Source organism: Pempheris klunzingeri, chromosome 23 (assembly GCF_042242105.1).
Source record: "Pempheris klunzingeri isolate RE-2024b chromosome 23, fPemKlu1.hap1, whole genome shotgun sequence".
Classification (NCBI taxonomy): Eukaryota; Metazoa; Chordata; class Actinopteri; order Acropomatiformes; family Pempheridae; genus Pempheris; species Pempheris klunzingeri.
The window spans coordinates 9,559,997-9,583,368 of NC_092034.1; the positions used below are offsets into that span (position 1 = coordinate 9,559,997).

The 23,372-nt window shown below is 40.7% G+C and overlaps 1 protein-coding gene across 3 annotated transcripts in view; it reads right to left on the reverse strand.

Annotated features, from left to right (window-relative positions):
• LOC139222593 (adhesion G protein-coupled receptor L3-like) overlaps positions 1–23,372 on the reverse strand; it is a 141,957-nt gene that overhangs the window by 116,172 nt on the left and 2,413 nt on the right. For all 3 annotated transcript variants that reach the window (XM_070854397.1, XM_070854396.1, XM_070854394.1), the window contains exon 2: positions 4,597–4,810. In XM_070854397.1, coding sequence (XP_070710498.1) covers positions 4,597–4,810 — 214 coding nt within the window. The remainder of the gene's footprint in view (positions 1–4,596; positions 4,811–23,372) is intronic.

Sequence of the window (23,372 nt, forward strand, 5' to 3'; positions counted from 1 at the left end):
GATGTGAATGCTAACGACCACGCTTGCCAGTCAACACGACTTAACTGGTGCCAGCAGGAGAGGCAGGTGGTACACAGGCGAGGGGGAAAAGGGGGCAGAGTCCCACAAGAGGAAAATACTATCAGTGCATTCACAAGAATGCCAATTAGATTTTAAGGTAATGCCCAGATCATTGCACCTTAACCAGTTTATCTTTGTTAAATTAAGATTGTAATTACAGTAAACATAATCAGATTAGATTAGTCGCCAATCCTGCGGACTCTGCTGTGTCCCAATTCCACACCACATGCTAAAACACACAGTTGTAGCAGTAAAAATACAAGGAATCAACACATTTGACCATTTCGTAACAACAGAAAACCAATAATTTCTCTGTAAAAGACATCAATCAAACTGCAATTTTAGAATTCACATTTCAATTAACAAATGGGTTCTCTAAATGTATAATGCCTGTTTTATAAAACCTTTCAGGGGGTATATATCAGTCGCCATTGCATTGTTTGAATATCAGTTTATTCTTATTTTTTGTTGCAATGAAAAAATAAATAAGTAAAAACAAAAAAATTGAAAGCATCATTGTCAAAACTGCATGTTGACATTTTGTGGAAAACGATATTGTGATTGCACGATAACAGCATTGGTATCTGCTTTAAAAATACAATACTGATTCCGACTATAGTGTCAACACAAACAGTGGAGGATTTATGTAGTCACCCCCACAAACAACAACGAATCTGCCCATTTCCGTCTGTTTGTTTTCTGCAGTCTACAACATATCCTTCCAGACATCAGCTCTGTAATCAAGCCACCCATGGAAACCACAATTATTGGGGAAATCAGGTTACTGTGAATCATGTAAATGCTTTAATCACACTATTACATTGTTTGGGTTGTTTCCAGTGATTGGGTTATAGTGTGCATGTAAACATACTGCAGGATCAATAGAGGTGCAGAAAGGAGACAGAAAAGTACGAGACAAGGGAGGAAAATCCAGCTAAAATATTAATGAAAGACTGAGCTTGCACCACTGCTGATATCAACTCATTGAAGATGATAAGGCACACAGGCTACTGAAGAAAAAAATAAATGTAAGAATTGCACCCATGTTGGCTTACAGGCCACAAATCTGCAAAACAAGTTCATTGTAATTTAAAAAGAGAAAGCAACACTAAATTAACTAAGACATACCAACAAGTGACATTAATCTGAAGTTCATTCTTTCAAACATTATCCTCACTCAGATCACACAGAATATATCTGTAAAAACAAATGTATCGAGTCAAATCTTTGTGCATTAACCTCGGCTTTATCATCAGTCTTTGAAGACTTTCCCTGTTCAGATTGCTTGTTTCTATTTTGTTCGCTTTTTTTTTTTTTTTTTTTTTAACCCTAATGAGCTTAGCCGCAGGTGCCTAGCAACGGCTCTGACAGCTCGACAATGAAATAGTCGGGGGTGGCACTCGTTTGTTGTGCTAACCTTCGAATGCTAATGTGTAGCTGTGTCGCTACAGCCACAAATATCATTGTACCCTCTCACCCTGTCCCTAATTTGGCACCATTCCTCCCCACCCATTCTCAATTCATACCGCCCACACCTTTCATCTACTTAGCAACTTCCTCTCCCAAGATAAAGTGCTCTGGCTCTGAATTGGGTTGTAGTTACCTTTTAGCATCATTGAAACACCCCCAGTAGCGACGAGATGCTAAAAAGACTTGCTTTTCCCTAGTACTTTATGTTAGTTTTGTGCTCTTGACAGTAGCAGGACCCGTTGATTCATTCCAGCAGGGATTTTTAGTCTGAGTGGGCGGCTGGAGAACAAGGGAGCTACAGGGTGCATCAATTATCTGACAACATGCTTCAAACTGGCTCTTTTTACCATCAGCTGCTTTTCGCACAGCTGATTATCTAAACTCTATGGTACCAAAGTAAAAAGCCAGGAGCAATTGTTTGATAAAGCCCAAAGGTCCATTAGTATTCTCAAAGGGGTCCGTCCTATGTGGAACTAAAGCGTTGGATATAAAAAGAAGTGGACAAACGTTAACTCAGAGTAGCAATTTAGATCAAGTCCAGCCCTTCTAAGTGCTGCAATAAGTCAACAAAGGCTGGACTAGACTGGATATACATATATCCACACCACATTCGCCTTAAGCTCTGCATTTTCTTGAATCCAGACTACTTGGTTAAAACCCCCGAAACTTGTGTATATATTACCTTAATGCTAGCAATCCATTATACTGGAAAAGCCAAAGCACAGTAAGACTATACTCTATCTGCCCTGACAAATAGGTCTCCATGTCCCGGTTTCTGCACAACAGGGTCATAATTCTAAAAACAAGACTCACATCTGGCAGCGAAGCTCATCCAGCACATTTTTATTTTGACAAATGACTGATAATGTATTCATATAATTTCAAATGAACATTGATTTGTGTCAGACCAAATTTACGACTGATGTAGAGTAGTAGCCAGGTATGGTGAACCTTCGGTTTGAACGCGCTTATGGCTTACTGGGATTCTTCACCCAATGAATCCGTAACAGGCAAATGTCACAAAGCCACAAAACTACGTAAAGGAGGGCTTTTGTATTCATTTTCAAACAGTACTGACTTTACTGTATAAACATAGTGTTTTCTACTTTCTACAAATCTCAAGGGCCAGTCCTTGTATTTATCGCACAAGACAAATCACTGAGATACTGTGTGCGACATTGCATACCATTTTTCCACAAAGCCATTAGATGTCCATATTCTCTGAAGCAAGATCAATAAATACAGGTGCTTCATGAAGAAAAACACGTCTTGAGTAGAGCCCCATTATATTCCATTTCGGCAGACCTCAGGTGTGAATTACAGCGTCATCTCATTAACTGAATATCTGATGATGTTTTCTCGATTTTTTAACAGACACAGCCACTTGAGTCAATTGTTCTACAGCATTAATAGCACATGCCTTGTGCTTGTAAGTGTGGCTGTGTGTGTACATATTCATACATGAAAATATTCGTATTCCTTTATTCTAAATACGACTACAAACAAGCCCTTTTTATTACCGTCATTTAGTGTCATTATCTAAAGAGCTTTAAAATGACTAGATACAAAAGAGGTTTGATTGTAACCCTTAATGTGAATCACCTACAGTATGTAAACATGTGTTTCGACCCTAGATATATATCAAAGTTTAACCGAAATTCGAATTCTACTTCTTTTTGCCTCAGGAAATATAAGTTTAAATAAATAAAATGGTGATACTTTAATAAATTGATGATACTAAATATTTAACATTTTTCAGAAGAGGATGAACACTTTTCTGCACACTTTTTGTAAGCATATTTAATGTTAAGACCTTTTTAAGACAACAACAATGAAAAATGTATACCATTTCCACAGCAGAGCAAACATATACACTTTAAAATATTTAAAGCAATGCATTGTGCTCTAGTGTTTATGAAATACTTGAAATAAAAACCCCTTCACATGTTCAAAACAACCACACAGGACTTTTTGGTGGTTAATGATTACAATTTGGTTGAAATCAGTAATTAGGACAACAGAAATTAGTAAAATTATAAAGTAATACCATATTATTGCCCAGCCCTGATGCAAAAAAATATAGACAGGAATGCCAAAGCCACTCCAGTCTAAAAACGAACATAATCAAGAGTTCAAATAAGCCTTAGAGTGAGTAAAGACCAAGACCAACAAACACTGTCCTACAAGAGTACAACAACAGTCCAAAGCAATTTTTAAGCTTGTATCTCAGAATAAAAAAGCTTGCAGACAGTCTGGTAATTTTCCTCTAAATCCAGGTAACTGCGTGGTACATGCTGCAATAAGCTGTATCACTTGAGATGAACTCATACCTTAACTGACTCATTTCACCTAATTGGTGAGACTTCATGTCACTTTTCCTAGACAGAGACATCTGAGTATAAATGCTTATAATGCTTATGTTACACTTTTTTATATATATAAACTAAATTAAACTATATACTTTCCTGTAACCACATCCCCACTTCTGCCGTCTCAACTAACCTGAAGAAATTCAAACGCTGTCAAAGTGCAGGTTGCACAAATAATTGCATCCAAAAGATCTGACCACATCTCACACATACAGACAACTAATGGTCTGCCCTGAAACTGCCAACAGATCAATTATCACACTCCAAGGCTGGAAAATAAGGGAAAATATAAACCTGATCAACACATCTGTGGACACTACACAGCACATACGTGTACATAAACACAGCTTTCTTTGTCACACACATGTACAACTGCGTAGGTGCTCCCTCGCTGCCCTGATAACCCCTGTGACTGTTACTTTTCCTTAATTTTTCCAAATCAAATGGAAGACCATTTAATAAGACTTCTGTGGATATCCTGGCAGAACTACTTTTGGATGACTTTGTGGAAACAAGAAGATGTACCATAAACTTCCTAACTGGATCACACCATAGCCCCGCAGCCTATTAACCTTCATACACAATGTTTATTTTACCCGTTTTTTTCAACAAGCACATATATGTCACGTCACACATATGTTGTTTGACTTAACGCTTAACATTAAGGAGGACCTGTTGTCCGGTGACACGTCCTTACCTTTGAGACATGATCTTGTATGCATCTGGCAGGTAACACCGCGTGTTTTCCATCTGTGCTGGGTCTGCGTCACAGATCTTGTCATCGGTGCGGCCGTAGTTGGCGCTCTCAATCATGATGACGTCTGTGCCCGGGCAGCGCAGCTCGATGGGGTAGCTCTCGCACGACAGCTCCCTCCTCACCACCGCCATGGGGATGGGTGCTCGACTGAAGGCTGCAGAAGAGGAGGGGGGGGCAGAATGTAAGAATGTGTTATTCTGATTCCTGCCTTTTCTACTTTGGTTAAAGGATTTCTGCACTTAAGTATGAAAACAGCTTCATCCTGGAGTAAGGGTTCGCTGAGACCATAAAAAAGTCAAGTGTATTCCTACAGGAAAATACAAGAACAGATGGGAGGGCCTGCAATCAAAAGGTCTGACACTGAGACATATGAGAAAAGGTCGTCCACCCTGGTCTACAGAGTGTGGGCGGGCAAGATGCTGGTTGTTTGGAGGTGGAGGATGAGCAATACCGCAGGGGCCCTTGAGAGGCCGTGAGTTGTGGAAAGAGAGTGTGAGATTGACACAGATCAAACATAAGAAAATAGACATGGTGTTTGCATTTGGCTGTGAGAAAATAAGCATTCATTACATGGGCATTCAACTGAGAAATTAGAGGGAGACAGAAATGCAGAGACAAAGAGACCAGAGCAGAGTGCATGTAAATTGTTACAATTTCCTTTCACACAAGAAAATGAACCACAAGAGCTGCTTCATGCTTTGTCTTTTAAGGTGACACAATGCACTTCAGTTAAGCAGGAGGCAGAGGGTCAAAAGGTGCTCACAGCCTCAAGCCAAAACTGAGAGTCTGTTTGGCAAAAATCTGCTGCTCACCGCAAAGCCAACATGGCCAGGAGGGCTAGTGGGGCCGAGCAACGGCAGTTCGGAGGTTGCTGTTTTCCCTCTCTTTGACACAGGCGCAAGCACGCCCACGCATGTCTGTGGAGGCTCACACTCGCGCACGAGCGGGCATGTGCACAACAGACTGGATGAGTTCTGTGTTTACAGCGAGAATAAAAAATGAGCGAGAAACGTAAACAGTGGCCCGAGTGACTGTAGGAGGACTGTGGCAGTTATAGATTTTTATAAACATCCTCTCAGACGAGTGTCTGAGCGGTGAGAGCCACCGCTGGACGACGTGCAGCACAGACATTCATCAGGGACGACAGACAGAACGATGGAAAAAAAGAAAGGCACGGGGAGAGTGTGTCCACGTGTGAAAATAGGGTGAGGCGATATCACCTGAAATCAATATCAGGATTAATAGTGGCAACAATAAATGAAGCAACATTTTTTAAATGACATGTGCGCAAGATTCTCTGGGACTCCTATCAACTCTTTACAGTGACCAATAAAGTGAACATTATACAGCGAGATATTTCTTTCACATATTCAGTAGTTAAGAACACATGTAGGCATTTCAGCTTCCACGTTTATTCCTGAGATTGGAAATTTTTCACGTCTCTACAGCTACTTTTTTCTTGATGTATATGACATGGTTGTGATTCAGGTTATGATAATTAAAAATATTTTCTGGCAGATTTTCATTCTATACCATCTCATTCAGATTTTTTGTTTGTTTGTTTTATCCAAGTTAGACTGGGTAGCAAGGTTATTCTAACTGACCAAAAAAACTACACTGAAAACTAAAAATACGTGTAAAAAATGTAAATTTAACTTAGGCCAGTTGTAAAGTCAATTTGGGTAAATCTCCCACTAATTGCCCTAAAACTTTCAACCAAGAAAAAGGTTTCACTGAAATATTAATGTCAGCATATTGCAGTGTTTTAAACAAGCTACAACAAACAATAAAAACACTTTTCTACAGGTGCATCTAGCAAACTTACATGTATATCCTTACAAAAAGCACATTGGCGTTCACTTCATATGAAACACATTTCACATGCAAACATTGACATGACATAGGTTAATGTGGTCTTAAGATATTTCATGATAATGCATGTGAAACATCAGACGATGTAACCGAAATGATCCATGTCATATCACATGTGAGACAATATCTTACTTGTGATTCACATAGAAAAACATCCACGTTTTTTACACTTTACCTGTGATAAAAAAATACCCACATGTAGTTTTTGAGAATGTAAAAAAATGATATCCGTCATACAGACATAAGTGGTCAGGCCACTGCATTTTTGTAAGAGTACACAATATCTGCCATTTTCAAATGTCATCCAGGTACCACTTCCAATCTCTGACAATCTCCCTGACAATAAGCAATAACAGAAAACACAGAGACAGGTGAAACAACAAAAGAAGCCCTGCATTATCGTGTCATTCCATTTTCTCTCATAGATCATTCAGGCCCCAACACAGTAAAGCGCACTTACCATTGAAACATATCAGACTGAAATAACTGCATTCATTCTGGTGATGAAAGCTATCAATTATCTTCCTCTTAATAGGAAGATTTATTCCACCCCCTGAAAAGTACTGGTCTAGATCACACCAAACTTCTTTAAAACTGACAACTGACTAAAAGCAATTGACTATGAATGAAAAACACAAATGTTGCTTTGATTATTGATCTTCCTGCCTTTGTGCATGAATTTCTTCTCGTTTAAAGAGCTGCCACCCAAAGTGCGGAAAAAAAACACCCAAGAAGTCCTGTTCAGTGGTTTCTATTATACAAGCTTACATCATAAATCTTGACCTGTGTGATTATGAAATAACAAAGCTTAGTTAGTAATAATGAATACTAATCAATAATAATGCAACCCTGTTAAAGCAAGGGCTCTATTCATGCCAGCGTCCCCAAAAGAAGCATTAAAAACACATGAGAGAGTAGCGAGCATTGTGCCGTCAACATGGGCACCAGCAATCCCCTAATGTTAGAGAGTAAATGCATGCCAGTGATGTCTCAGATTACCCGGCTAGTCAACAACTGTAGTGTAATTACATTTGTGCCCGGAGGCGGTGATTGATAGGGCTCATATTCCTCGGGTGCCAGAGCCAGCATCCTGCCCCGCTCGCACGTATCGCTGTCTACCTGTACACATCATTGACAGAGCTATCGAAAATTGAAATAGTCTTATTGAAAGTCCATCCTCTTATCTAAGTTACCATGCTCTGTTCAATTCGTCTCTCTCCCTCCCTTTCTGGATAATACTTTAGAAGAGTATTTATATGCAGTGCGTATCTCTCTTTTTTCTCCGTTGCAGATTCTCCCTGGATAATTCGTCAGACAAGTGCACTGCTGAATATTGGGGGGAAAAAGAAGTAGGAGTTTGGGGAAAGTAAACTGTGAGGGTCACACTGGATACTTCCATTACTTTCACACCACAGAGCAGTGGTTTTAATTATGATGCTTGCAAATGACATAACTCACAAATGAATATTTCAAAAACTGCAATTACTCACCAAAAAGGGCATCAGAAAGGTCAGAGGGAAAAATGTTCATTTGGAAAATGTCGCTCCCCTGCAGAGCTTCTAAAAACCACACCGAGGGGGAAATGGTTTGGAGGTTTGATTGTAGGCTTAATAGTGAGAAGGGAGTAATTCTGCTGTTTAAAAGCAAAGCTTATTCTTAGGTCACAGATACAGGGCAAAGACTCATTACTGTCTCTGAACCACCGGGCACTGAAGCACAGACGGAGCAGAGTAACAATGACATTTAAAAGTCATCATTAGTAACAAAACAGGGGCCTTGGGGAGTTTGTATTTCATTTCATCTCTGAAGAAAACATGTCAGGGTGAAGGGGTTAAGGTCAACCACCACACATAATTACAATGAGTCTGACTCAATGAGCCAACATCACTCGGATAAACAGATGTCGCGGACTTGTGACAGCTCTCAACAAGAGAAACATGGTTTTAGATCATCTCCGGGCTTCAGCTTGAGTGCGAAAGCTCACACACAGCAGATAGTTTCCCAATAAATAATAATTCTATCTACAATTAGCCAGCCGGAAAGTCTGGCAAAGTGCCAAAAACCTTCCCAGAAAAGGAGAGAAAAAAATCCATAGGCTGTTAGAATATGAAGATACAATATTTTATTCTTTCAAAGGAGAGTTTGTGTAGCAGAAGATACAAACTGAAAAGTTAATGTGTGTGTGAGTGTGATGGTGGGTTGCATTTAAATGAACTCTGACTTCATTGAATTAATGTAAGATAGATGGAAGAGAGAGGAGGAGACGGCGAGGGAGCTGATTCAACAGATCAAATGTCTCTTTTTTCCACCGAGAATCGCTGGAAGGGTCCGGCCCCCAGAGCTAGTGATTAATTAGTGCATGAATCTGGATACCGTTATTTGATTAGACCAATGGGAGCCTGTCACACCCACTTCCTAGTTTGCAACAAATGACATTTTCTGAAGGGGAAAAAAAAAAAAAAAGAAGAAGTCACTTGTGCGACTACTTTGCAACAAGGGGGAGAAATCCAGTGATCTCTGAGAAAATATAGCATTTTCAATAATGCATGAGGGATTATTTATCTTGAAGTGAGAAACAGTTCAGGCAAATTGTTCTCCCAAGTAAATTACATTTACTTATGGCCTAAGGCAAGCAAAAATCTCAGAGGCTTTAACGCGGAGTGCAAAATTATCCAGGAGCAGAACTGTCAAGGAACTCGGCGGATGGAGCGATTAAGAGAACAGCATCAATAAAACAATGTTTGTGCCGCATGAGATGAATTTGAGGATTGGAATCACTGCTGCTTACACTGCCTAGGTGGTCAGACGCACTTCGGAAAAAGTCCCACAGCTTTAAAAATTAGACTAAATAAGCCATCTTATTGACGCATGTGCAGCAGGATGACAGATAGCGCCTCTTTAATGATGAATTCATGAGCCGACCACGGGAACGATCGTGACAAACTTCTCAAATCGACTTGATGGCTTTTGACACTTTGACCAATGATGCTGCTAAGGACAATTAGCATTACTCATTATGACAGGACCCAGATATCCATTCAACACGCCGAATGAGCCAGCCATTTGTTTTGCCTCCGCTCGCATTCACTGACACACATTTGAACACATTAATTGGCAACACATCACGCACTTTGCAAATTCCAGCTGAGGGGAAAGACTGATGGTGTTTTTTTGCGGGGCGGCAACGTGCAAATGCGAGTTTCTAACTGTCAGTCAAACTGCCCGTGATGCCTGGGGGGAAATTAGCTCTTTGGTGTTAACAAATTAGCTCTGAGGGACGACCAGATACAGTGTAGTCGTAATAAATGCACTTTCCTAGATCAACCACCTGACATGGTGAATATTTGAAACGTTTGTTTTTTGTTTTCGTTTTTTAGTTGTAGTTTTTTAATGAGAAGCTGCATGCAACTTCTACCTGATGAAATGGAAAAGATAATAGTCATTGCAGAGCAGCAGCATATTGCTTTTTTTCTTCCCCACTGTAACGATGTATTGACACGCTGAAAGTTAATAAATTGGCCGCTAGATGGGGGGAAATCTGCAGAGCACAGCAACTCTGTGGATCCCTTTGTGATATACTTCCAGTGGACAGTAACCTTATGTTTGCGTACACACCAGTAACAAATATCAAGTACCTTGCCATCACTCCATAAAGGCTTGATTCACATACTCAGAACACAAGGGTGAAGAGTCTTTCTATCCAGCAAGCACTTTCATCTAATTAATCACTACTTCAATTCATTAAGTGCATAGCCGTGGCAAGCAAGGAAAAAAAAAAAGAGGAAATGGGAAGCAAGTCTCCCATCAAGGTCTTATGTTTAAAACCACTTCGGTGTGCAAATTACAACATTAATTTCTTAGGTCAAATCCACTCTAGTTTAGGAGGAATTGTGGTTCAAGCAGGATGTTGTTTTTTTATTGAGATTAGTTGGTACCTGATCAGATTTATATGGAACTTTTATTTAAGTTTTGGTCATTTCCTAATTTTCCTTTCCGAGGTGTAAACAGAGCGGACACGTGTGTCCTGCATCCTATCAGCGAAGTGCTGTTTTGTCCGGAGGTCCAAACCGGAGGTAAGTATGTGGAGCTGGCAGCTGCTGTGGCAGCGGCTCGTGAAAGCGAGCTGGGCTTTGTTCAACCCCCCCCCCCATGTCTGACATCGTTTTGCTATTTCCCCTCCTTTCATTGCCTTCTCCCTCCTTCCTGTAACCCACCCACATGCGCCGGGATCACTCAAGGGAACATCTCAGCCAAGACTAATGCACCTTGGCCCCCACCTACTGTATGGTGCCTCTTGGGCTAAAATGAACACAATGCCTGTCACACATACACATAAGAGATACACACAGACGCACACACACTCCCAGAGCAGACATGACTCAACATGCCCCTATAGTAACACATGCCCTGATCGTAATTGAGGTCAAAGAAAAGAAACAACAGGCTGATTTTCGTCTTGTGTGAGGGGAAAGAGGTCTTTTCCTCACTCTTCTTTCACCGCACATTATCAGATGGAATTGCCTAACAGCACACTGGAGGCAAGAGCATGGCTAAGTTTAGCATTGTGAAGTGAGACAAACTGCAGTGAAACCTCGCTAATCTGAACCTCTCAGGAAATGGAGGTTGTTCAGTGTTCAGTCAAGGAAAACACTGAAGTACAGGGGCTAGGGAATCACTGCGAAAAACATGCATACTATGGTACTTTCTAAAACATTCTGAGGGAGCTATTTTGGTCGCAGCAAATCGGTGGTTCTTCTTGTAGATTTGATACCTACTTCACTATGGCCCCTGTCCAGCAGGTGATACACTGTCTAATGTAAAGTACAACTTAAATTCGAGTGGAATTAGACAACCGGATCGGCACCCTCCAATATTCAGCCATCTGTCTGCTCTTCAACTCCTTGATCATAACAAAATATAGTAGCTTTCAGTAGTGCTTACTACAGAAAAGCAGGACAAGAAGATGATTAAACCCTGATCTCAGTGCTACGATAAAGACTGAGTCAAACATCCAGGTGTATTAATGAGTAACCAGGTTGTGTTACTAATCATATACAAAAAGCAAAAGCATCTGAATGGTGGTCTGTTGGAGCAGAGCATGACGCCATTTTCTTGGTGAGACAAGTTGAGAATCAATTTTTCCCACTGGAACCCAGACAGAATTGCATAGTAACAGTGATTGTTTATAATGAAACAATCTAAGTGCTGATGGTGTCATTATTCTTTATCCATTACATTGGGCAACCAACATCAACTTCATACTGATAAGCTAAAGCAAAAAGTTGTCCATTTTAACTTAAGGATGCGCCATTCATGTGAACGCTTGACTTCACTTCTTTCTTTGCCATAGCAACCCACAGTACTGTACAAGCCCCATGAGTTTATTTCACATGAGATACAGCACAAACAGATGAGAGAACATCTGGAAAATGATTTTTCTTATAATGAATAGGAAACCAGGCAATGTCACCATCTTGAATGGCTCCCTCAGGTTCTACTTACTATAGTGGTATTAATAGTGCAATAATGAGTGTAAATAGAGTAGAACTGTGATATACCGGCCAACAGGTTAACCCTACCCCAGCTTTCACGACCAAACTCATAACTTGTAACTGGTTTGGCATGACAAGAGACAAATGAACACACCACCACACTCAACAGTACATCAATCACATGTACAACAGTCAGTAATTTGCTGGAAGCTGATAAAAAAAAACAAATGTATTTTTCAACTTGAAACAAGCAGAGATAGTAACATAATTTACATGAAACAGCATATTGGCTGTTGATGAAATCTTGAGATGAAATTTCCTTTTCTGTTTGTTGTGAAGGCTGTATGAAACATTTGGCCTTGTTGGGAAATTGGGGTAGAGCAGGATGAGCATTTTTCAATTTCTCGCCATTTGAAGACTGGAAACTGAAGCTCGCTTTCACAGCGTCCTTGTATGAACTTGTTGGCATTCTAGTTTATCAAAAGTATCCCTGCACAAGGACCGATATGAATTCCATTGTAGTGATTTGTTTTCTGCAGCAGAGCATGTTTGGAAATAAACTTAAGCCAATTCTCTTTCCCATACTCCAGCGAGTGTAAGTTTTACTGCAGTGTAATATCCGAGGGGCAAAAAGCATGAATTAATACCAATTAAAGCTCAGTGCTGTAATGTTTACTTACATAATTAAGAACAAGAAATTATTTAAATGACAAAATTAAAATGTGATTTCATGCATATGCATCTGTTATGTTTTGAGGTTAACAAAGACATTACTTCATATTTCTCAAATTATTTGTGCCACTGGAGCTGCATTCATAAAATGAAGCACTTGCCAAACACAACATTTCTAGTCACAGCACAAATCTGGCACTTTTGTATTAGTGTTATTGCAAATATTCGACATGGTTTCACACAGCCGGTGCATGATAAAACCTGTTTAAGAAAGCCACAGTGCGAAGGTATTTGAATGAATATAGATGAGTGAGATGAAGTGGGCAGCAGTTGGGGGTGGTGGTAGGTGTTGGGGGGTTGCCCTATATTCTGCAATAAGGGTGGTGCAATCTGATGTGTTAGATGGCATCAGCAGATTAAAGGCTGTCTGCATCTGTACTTAACAGCAACCCACTTCTTTTGTTATCTCCCCTGTGGTTTATTCACTCTTAACATCTGTGTTTGCATGTGCATATGCCCACTTTAATACATTATGCATCAGATGGGGGGTGTTTCTCTATAGGGGATATTACTATCTCGTCCATACACCTACGCTTACCAAACATCGTTCAAGGATTGTTTTTAAATCAGGCCCCCTGCTTGCTCTGTTTCACTTCCTCCTCCCTCAGCTACAACATCACTGGCAAGATGTAGCACTCAGTCTTATGTCAATCCTCTCCCAATGCCACAGTCTGTCCCGTGGGACAGCACAAGCCACTCGTGTGCCATTTACACGCCATTAGATTTCTAGGAGTGGGGCAACAGTGGCTAAGGAGATGATTGTCTTAGCTCGTAGCAAGGCAATATAGTTAGCATTGACATACTGCCAGTCAAGGCGCTGAAGCAAAAGAAACAGGAAAGATAGAGGGAAATGTGTGACGCTGCAAAGGTGGATTTGTAAAGAAAGGGAAAGTACTGGGAAAAGTGAGATAAAAAGGTTTTAAGGATAAGAGTGGGTAAGAGACACAAAACTAATGTTGGAGATGAAGGTAATTGTGAGAAAATGTGCTTCCTCAACCACCCACATGAGTGAGAAGTAATCTCATTCCACATGTACGCAATCAAGACAGTGTTGCTGAAATTAGCCTGGGTGGCTACGCTATATCTGAGACACACAGCTAAGATGATCTCCTTTGATCGTCTTTTCTTCTGTATTCAAAATGACAGGTATCAGACATGGGGTTATTGTGCGGAGATAATGAGCACTGAATATGTATGAAGCAACATGTACATGGTGCTCACGCATCAAATCATCTGGCCGCAACTCTTAACATGTGGCATATTGGAATCTGACAACGAGCACAAGAAGCATGAAATGGGAGGGAATGCGATATTTTAGGTAAAACATGCCACACATGGTTTCACACAAGCAGGTGCAGAGCTGTGATGCGTGATACAATATCACACTGAGGCAGGCTTGCACCTCAAAAACACAACTAATTTATTTGGCAAACGTGTCAGTGGGAAACAGAGAAGCTTCGGTGTTTGCATATATTAGTTTAAAATGAAACTCCTTCAAATCACTGAAAGTTCTTCTTAAACATCTCTCAAGCAAGCTGAGATGGGCCCTAAATCTTCAGAGTCGGGTAGTCACATTCATCAGTCATGTAGTTGAGCTTAACGAATGCCAATAGACACCTGATTTTAACGCTTCCATAATATCCACATGACTTAGTGAGTACAGTTGCAGGGCGAATGTGTGAATGAATGTGTGCGAGTTCATGCAAGTGTTAAATGTGTTAAACTGGCGTTTAGGTTCAAAGTGTAAAATAAAAGTCACTCTGATGTGTGTCTTAATGCCAGAGTTTCGTGGACGTAAGATCTTTGCTGATGGGAACTTCCGACTTAGTCCAGTAAAACTACATTTTCAGTTTCGGCACTATGTCTCCCATCATGCTTTATGTATTTAAATGTATCTGTGTATCTCAGAGGAGAGTAATCAATCTTTGGTGAAACAGCTCATAACTCTTTAATATGTGCAATTTGTCGCATTCTAAATGGTAGCACTACTTCAACCGATTTAAACGGGAAGTGTTATGTTGTCATGGAAGTCAGCAAGTCCCCAGAGGAAGCCTTAAAAAAAACATGAGACATGGACTTTTTGGCAAATCAATGTCATGAAGAGTAATTTTGTATTAGCTATTCGCAGTTCATGTTTGCGCTGCAACCATGGAAATATGGGCATCTGGGATTAAATCCGGACCTCCCAGTTAAAGGTTGGCCCCCATGATCTTCACCATGACCCCGATACAAAATGCCCACCATTGTATGCGCAGGGCTAACATGCAGCTGAGAAACATCTGCAGTGGGCCCATAAAAATGGCGTGCCATATTGTTTGATGCTGTTGCTTGCTGTGGAATGACATCGCTCACTCTGCCTCTCCAGTTTCAGCCTTTTCCTCAGTCCATCTCGTTGCAGAGAAAGGAGAGTATTATCACAGTGAAAAAGGATCTGCTTCTAACCCCCCACACCCCACCTCCTCCTGCCACAAAATGAGGGGCAGTGATCACGGAGGCAGTGAGTTTGTGTGTGTGTGTGTGTGTGCGCTTGCATGTGTTAATATGTGTGTGGAGAGTGGGAGGCAAGAGGGAGTGCACCACTGGGAATGTGCACCTGCAATTTTTCTCATTTGACACAGTTGGTCTTTTGTAGGGTCCTCTGGAAATCATAACTCCTGCCTTCTACCCCCACCTCCTCCCAAAAGAAGACATCTTCACTTTGGTATTCTCCATCTCTCCATAGAATAGCCTATGAAATGAATGGTGTAATGAGGGGGGGGGGGATATTCAACAGATGACAGAAAGACTTGGCTGAACAGAAGCATAACATACATACACATCTTGCCACTTGAAAGCTATTAGAGGAAAAAGGCTGCAGATCCATATTGGAGAAGAGGACCAAAGATAGCAGTGAAAACAAGTTCAAAGGATGGTTATAAGGACAATAAATGTATTCATACGCTCAACTGCATTCATACTTTCAATCAGTTGGCCTCTGTATTTTACTTTACACAAGATGTTGATGGAGCACGACACATTGGTTCATAAGGAACAAAGACGATATCTAGAATAAGCCTTAATGTTGAAAGTACACTAAAATTAGAGAAAATGTACAAAACTGAACTATAAAGTAAGTTCAGATGTTTGTTATGTTGTATTTTGTGATGACGTTTGTCAGTCCGGTCATCCAAACAGTATGCTATTTGAAAAATAAATTGTTATCAGCTTTATTAACGTTCTACTGAGCCAGACTGCCTGTTGTAAACATCCATCACAATTTACAGACTTCTTGGTTCAACTTTGACCTTCAACACCGCTGTTCAATGTCACCGTAACTGATGCTGATGCTACAGAAAACTACAAAATATGACCCGAGTTGTAATAAACCAGAATTATCTTTTAAGCAGGAGGTCAAGGGCGACTTTAGGGAGTATATTTGGTCAGGATATCAGTGATCCATGGCATAAGCTGACAACTCCTCCCATGTCTAACAGCTGTGGTGCGAGACTGAGGCCAAGCTGTGGCCTCCAGAGTCTTGATACTGTACATCTGCAGATGATGCGTTGGGGGCCAGTGAGGAAGATTTGTGTTCCTGTGTGTTGGAGGCTTGAGAGAAGGAAGATAAAGGGAGCACTGTGCGCGTATATCTGTGTGTACTGAGCGGGCAGTACATTAAATACATAAACTACAGTGTATTTTCCATCCCGAGCAAAGAACTGGAACTGTAAACTACTTGACCCTGGCATCCTTCCAAACAAGGAGGCCACGCTGAAGAGCTACCATTACTCTCGCACTATCCGTTCCCCTCTCCCCTTCCTTTTATTTTAATGAGAGCACAATTAATAAGGAAATGGAACAGGTTCCCAAAGGAGGCTGGTTCCTCCACAATGGAAGCCTTCTTTTGTCAATGGCTGTATTGAATTCCCCTACAAGGCCACTGGGCCATATTGAAGGCCATCTCCAGTATCGCCCCACCTTCCCCACCACCGCCTCTCTATTGCTTGTTCCCTCTCTGTCTTATCCTCAAGGTCTCATGGGCTAATCTGTGCCACAGTATCATTTGAACCCCCCCACCTGCTCAGAATGCAGACTTAACAATACTTCATATTGATTCGCTGAGATGAAATCACTCGCTTCTGTGCTTGCTTGGTTTATTCAATGACGGAGCAAAGGGAAGAGAGAGCAGGGTCACAGACCGTCTTGCCCATAATTGGCCCACTGCAGCTGTGGTGAACTTCAGTTTGAGGCAAATGGTGCGGATCTTTAGTTTGTGTATCAAGGCATTAAAATTCACCCTGATAGCTTGAGTGCTGTATAAGACAAAGACAGAGGGATCAAAGGGAACAACAGTTAATTAATCCTTTGTCTCTTTTGTTTTTCAATTATTCCCTATGTTGGCCAAACAAAGGTGGTATCGCTTCACCCTGTCCTCTGAGTTGTACCAAGGCACCTGCATTTTCCTCTGCAGTTCTCTAATGTCCTCAATTACTCCCAGAACACTTGCCAAACAATAGAAGACTATGATCAAAATTTACAGACAATGCACAAATGAAAACAGATGTTCTTGCTGTCCTATTGAAAAAAAAATTGTTAAAGGAATATGATCCTCATTTGCAAGACTGCTTTCTTGTTCTGGTGACAGGATGCCATGGCGTTGACTTTTTCATTAATAGAAAGTGCTGGTGTATCTCAGCCACAGCAACTGGAAAAGCACTTTACTGTTTACTGTTGCGTGGCCGTTAAAGCAACATGTTACATAAGCTGAAGTAGGCATTCACTGGCTCTCAGAGAGCCTCTCTTGAAATAAGATCTGCATGCGTCGATGTCACTGAACAATGCCAAAAACACTACAACTTGATGCTGATGCTACTTGCAGCTGACCCCTAACTCCTCCCGGTTACAGAAGCCACGGGCTGTTATATTTATAGCCACATGCACCTACACTGCTTTAGTAAAAACACCCAATTCAGAGGGGTGGCACTGATCCAGGAACTGAGGTAAACAATATTCAGTAAACAGCATTTTCCTGAAAAAATTCACCCACCTTAGGGACGCTGCCCATGTTAACTCTGATTTGTGTGGCAATTTTCTGGAGCATTTCTGAATCAGTATTTGAAATAACAATTCTGTGAATAATTTATTTATTTTGGTCACATATTTATCATCAAAGAAGTAATAAACATCAAATCCTAATTGCAGCTGAATCAAATTGCATTAAATGGGCTTTAACTTGCAGTATATCATATCATTATAAATGTATCTGCCTACTGTGTACCTAGATACAATCTAATCTCTTGAATCGTCTAAGACAGCCTTAATAGATAGATAGCCGCCCCCAACTTCCCTCCCACATGCAAACACACATACACAAAAAAAATCTAAATAAAAAATAGCAATGCATGTTATTTGCAACATGTGGTTTAAAAGGGGAGATTCTAATCTGTATAATTAGCAAACATGTATATAGTATAGCCTTGAGGCATGTTTTATAATCATGCGTTGCTGCAGTAACAATTAATCGTGTGTGTGTGTGGGTTCACTCACACACTGTCAGACCCTCACCCATGATTGTGAAAGCCTTATGGTAGAAACACAGCTTAGGGGGCCTATAATACAAAGCCCAGCACATTTGCATATACTGCACACTGTAGAATCTAACACTGCAACATGTAATCATTTGCCCAGTCTGTCACAGCATTGGAGTGCAAGTATGTCACATGCAAACTGCCAGATGTATGCACACGCATTAGATTTATTTTACAGGTGACGGATAAAAAGCAGATGTTACTTGTGAAGATTTCACAATGTGGCTCCGGAAGGAAAAAGTAATTAATTTCACAAATTGAGTAAAGCATAGGTCGCTGTATTGTGTCTCTGCGTGGTCTCTGTTTGCCCTTCCTGCTCCTTGCATTCCGCCCACACCCCAAATTACTGCCTGACCCCTGCTGTTATGCAGTGTGGGAAACCCTGTGGTACTGCACGCCCACCATTTTTGCCCTGTGAGCTGGTCTGCGGGGTTACTTAACAATTCTCTCTCCACGCTGCCAGACACCACAAACATGTACGTGCACTATGCACACGCGCACATTATGCAGCCTAATGTAAACTTGCAGCCACTGCCACTTGACCTTGCTGTCAATATCTGTCCTCATTAAACACCATTCGGCCAGCTGCAAGTCCACTTTAAATGGCATCATTCAGCGCTTACCAAATTATGCCGGCGTAACTGGGCCGGATGAATGGTAAGTGTAATTCATTTATTTGGAAGACATACACAGGTTACAGTATTGACACCTATAAAACATGCAGAGGTATTTAACCCCACCCGGCCATTCTTAATGTTCCTGTCATTCATTCCTCATCGGTTGCGAGTTCTGACAGCAATTTGGCAATGTCATGCAGTCAATACTGATGCCATGGGCAGCAAAGGCCATTCTTTTATTCCCCATATCAAGCAAATATTGATTTTTCACTCATTACAGAAGAACATAAAAAGGGGAGGGGATTTCTGAGTGCCATTCCAAATGCCACACATAATGTTATTGGGGATAAAATGGAAATGGGAGCTGAATACAAAGAAAAGTTGATTTTAAACCCAGTACATTTCCTTTAATTCAAATCTATTAATTCTATTTAAATAAGGCCACATGCCCTGACGAAGTGAAAAACTGCTATACAAAAACAACAACAACAACAACAACCAAATAGCATCCAGAAAGGTGCTATGGAATACACTGGAATCCAAATGACAACTGTGGAGGCCGCCCTTAGGGTATGTATAAAAACTAAGTAATTTTTTCCCATCACTGCAGCACTATTATCTACATTCAGGAAGCCTTGTGTGGCTTGGGGAAAAAGCGTAATCCATTCCCTGGAAAACGAGAGGCAAATAAAATAAAAAATCTGTTAAAGCATTAAACCTAGGGCATTTTTAAGAATATTCTAAATATTCTAAAGCGATCAAACTTTTATGTGAAAGTCAAGTAACAAAATGACTTAAACTATACATTTTGCCAGCAAATTGCTTAACCATTATATTAAAGTCAGAACTCTGATCCAGTGCTCAAAAGAAGCACTGCATTTAAAAAAAAAATGTCTGGTCTTATCAGCGCTATACTTTAGATTAAACTGAATCATGTTTATCATCATGAATGGTGTGATATTTGCACTCCAGCACAGATGGAGTGCAGTGGCCATGCACCGGGGACATGCTATTGTCAACAGGCACAAGCTGATGTTTTCCTTCCTGCGCCTCTTTAGTACTTTTGTGGCCTTGCCTTGACATTTATTGCAGCAGTATGTGCAGTACATTGCACAATCCAAGCTCTAGTTTGAGGGATGTTGGAGCCATTTTTAAAGCCTCATGCAGTGTGAATGAGGCATACTATCTTGCAGAGCTAGCACTAAGGCTCTAACAAAATAAACACACAAACGAGGCTGAATATAATAGTATTTAGGCATGTTAGCGGTGTGGTCCGAGGGATGGCAATGTCAGTCCATCCATAAAATTTCAGGTTTACTTAAGAACATTCAGTGTTATTTCTTTGCATTTTATCTTAGATGGTTTGTGGCCACTGTCGCTAACATACATTGTAAAACAAGTTCTGTAATGTATTCAATCTTATTACAAGAAACCAAAATAATGCAAGACAAAATACGTTGCATGCTCATTTGCAAGAAACAGGAAGCCTGCGCATGGTGTATAATGGGGACAGGCATGTTCACTTTCCACAGAAATACTGACTAGACTTGACACTTGACTTGGGCCTGATCTGAAACACTTTGTAAACTGCTGTGGTAATGACAAAATAGTTTTATGTGATTGTGCTTCAAATTTGAGCCCAGCCAGACAACTTCGTAACAATAGGAACCATTATTTGGTCAATTTGGGATGAAGTGCCTTGTTCAGCTGCATCTCACCAGTAGTTATTGGTTGGGAATCAGTTGGTAGTTGAGATTGGTACAAAAAGCACTGCACAAAGTTTTCCCAATTTTCTTGGCCCACTTCTGTAACTTTGAGCCTTCCACCACCCACTCATATGACACCTCAAAATATATGAGGCCTGTTTTCTTTTTGAGAATTTGGCTGTACAAAACCTACACTGAAACTTTCTATTTACTTTCAGCAGAGTGAAACAATTCAAGTGTGATCCTCCCCTTATTCACCTTCATAAAGCTCAGTCACTGCTGAAAGTTATTTCCTTAATCGACTGTCGCATGCAAAAGCATAAATAATTTACCCCTGCACTGATGTACTGTATCTGCATGTACATTATGTCGCTGCAAATGAATGATTGACATCTTCCCATTCCGAAGCCCACTTACTTTCAATGCTTCAACAGGCATCTCACAGTCACAACAAAACAATACATGCCTCAGTAGGCTCTACAAAGAACTTTCACTCCCTTTGAAATATGAGCTCAAATAAATCATTTGTTTAATTAATTAAGTAAATTAGGCAAATCCAGGGATGCCTTAGCGGATGGAGTCGGTGCCCTGGCACAAGGAGATTAATTAAGTGGATCGCGTACGGGAACAGCGAGACTGACATTGGAGCTTAAAGGGACAGTGTGGATGTTTTGCAGTGGGGTTGTACGAGGTAGTGATCTGCAGTTAGTGTATCACCTGAAGCAGATTGCGTTTAAGATTAAGAGAGCTCCAGCTCCATGGAAAGGGCTGTCTGACGCCGATGTAAAGCAGTGACATTTTTCTAAATATAGCTAAACTTAAAGTGATGTTGTTGTTTTTTTAGGTTGCTAAAACACAGTTTTCTGCTGACTACATCCACAGCAGAACATTGCTAACCAACTGTGCCAGGACACCTGCCAGGTCTTCCAAACTGGGGGCATGGTGACCACAATCTACTGTAAGTAATACACCAGCTATGGATAAGTACCTCACACAACCCCCCTTCAAATAATCTGAACGATCCCTTTAACGCTTAGATATAGCTTATCTTAGTACATTGGTGCTAATACGCTATGTGAGCTACAGAGGGTTTTTGCATGTTGATGTGTAAGATGTACGTTGGCTTGGATTCAGCTCTGGATAAGCTCTGAGAGACAGTGTAGGGCTATTTGAATGAAAGGAAAGAAAATGAAAAAGCAATATGGACATCTTTCTTAGCCTTTTTGCAGAATTGGCACTTACCTGACATTATTCTGAGTGCTACAGAAACCTACAAACACACACATGCTGTGCAGATGCCTTAGGCACACGTCTTCCTCGATGTCTCGCCCATCCCTCATTACATACCTATCCCCTTCCAGGCTTGATGCATGTACTAGTATCTGACCATGAAAAATATGTGTCAGGCTTTCATCTCTAGGATTGGAACAGGAACCGTCATCCATTATAGCTGCCATGTCTCTGATTCCATGAGGTGGTATTAAGTGGAATGAATGTAAAATCCTCCCTGGAACATTTTACATGCACAGAAACACATGATTAATGTGCTCAGGCATGGACGGAGTTTTTGGGACATTGCTTTTCCATTGTTATTCACTGTTACCAAAACAAATACAAAAAGTATGCTTTTTACTTATTTTTCAACCCAGTGACTCCATCTGTGATAGAACCTTTTATCAATCTTGCAAGACTTTGTAGCTATACTTATACACACACAAAAAGAATCACATGCAAGCCCATATACAAGCACATACACGAACAAAAGACGTTTAACTCCACCCACACATCCCCATCGCTTCTTAAACTGATATGGATTTTTTTTATGTGCTGCTGCGACGCCTATCCAGAAATATTCCTTATTTTCCTTAGAAAAGTGTTAAGTGTCAGACAGTTGGGGAAGTGTTGACAGAAATAAGGACAAGAAAAGGCAGGACACTGTGCAGCTCCATTGGAAGTCTTTTGGCTAACATGGTGCATTTTTCTGTATACAGCTTGTGATTACAGCATGTCAAACTTGGCATGGGTGTCAGAAACGGTGCTGCTCGTGTGTTTGATTCCATTCATCAGTGCACTTGGAGGTGCATGCCTGTGCCTGACTCTATGAAGACAAAAGGGACTATAGATCCCAAAGTAGGCCAGCGTCCCGTGGAGTACACCATTTCCAACACTCTCAGGGAGAAACATGCACAATGACATCGTGGTGAATATTCCCACTATAGCCACCCCAGCTGGAGAACAATTCAATGGCAACAGCTGGCCATGTCCGCTTATAGGATCAGGGCTGGGTTTTCTTCATAAAACTGCCAAATTATTTACCCATAGCTGCTAGATGACTTGTCACTTTCACGCCACCAATTCCAATGGGATCAATACATGATTGATTGTTAGGGTTAGAGTAACAAAGCAGAGTGATTGATTTAAAGGACTGTGCAGGTGTTTTTTCACGTTAAAGCCCATTTATGACAAACAAAGCATGCGCTTTCCAAATGGTTCAAACAGCTTTTAAGATTGATGAATGCATTTTCCTACCTTTGCATACCATACTGATATAAACTAAAAGCATTGGCAGCTTTGAAGATCGGAAAATGCAGTAACCAATCCAGAAAACTATGGTGTGCTTGGAAAAAGTAATGCACTAATGCAAAGTATATTAGATTTGTGGTAAATGGGCTAAAACATCCCAAAACACGACTTACTTCCTTTAAATAAACTGGATGTCATGGGGTGTCTGCA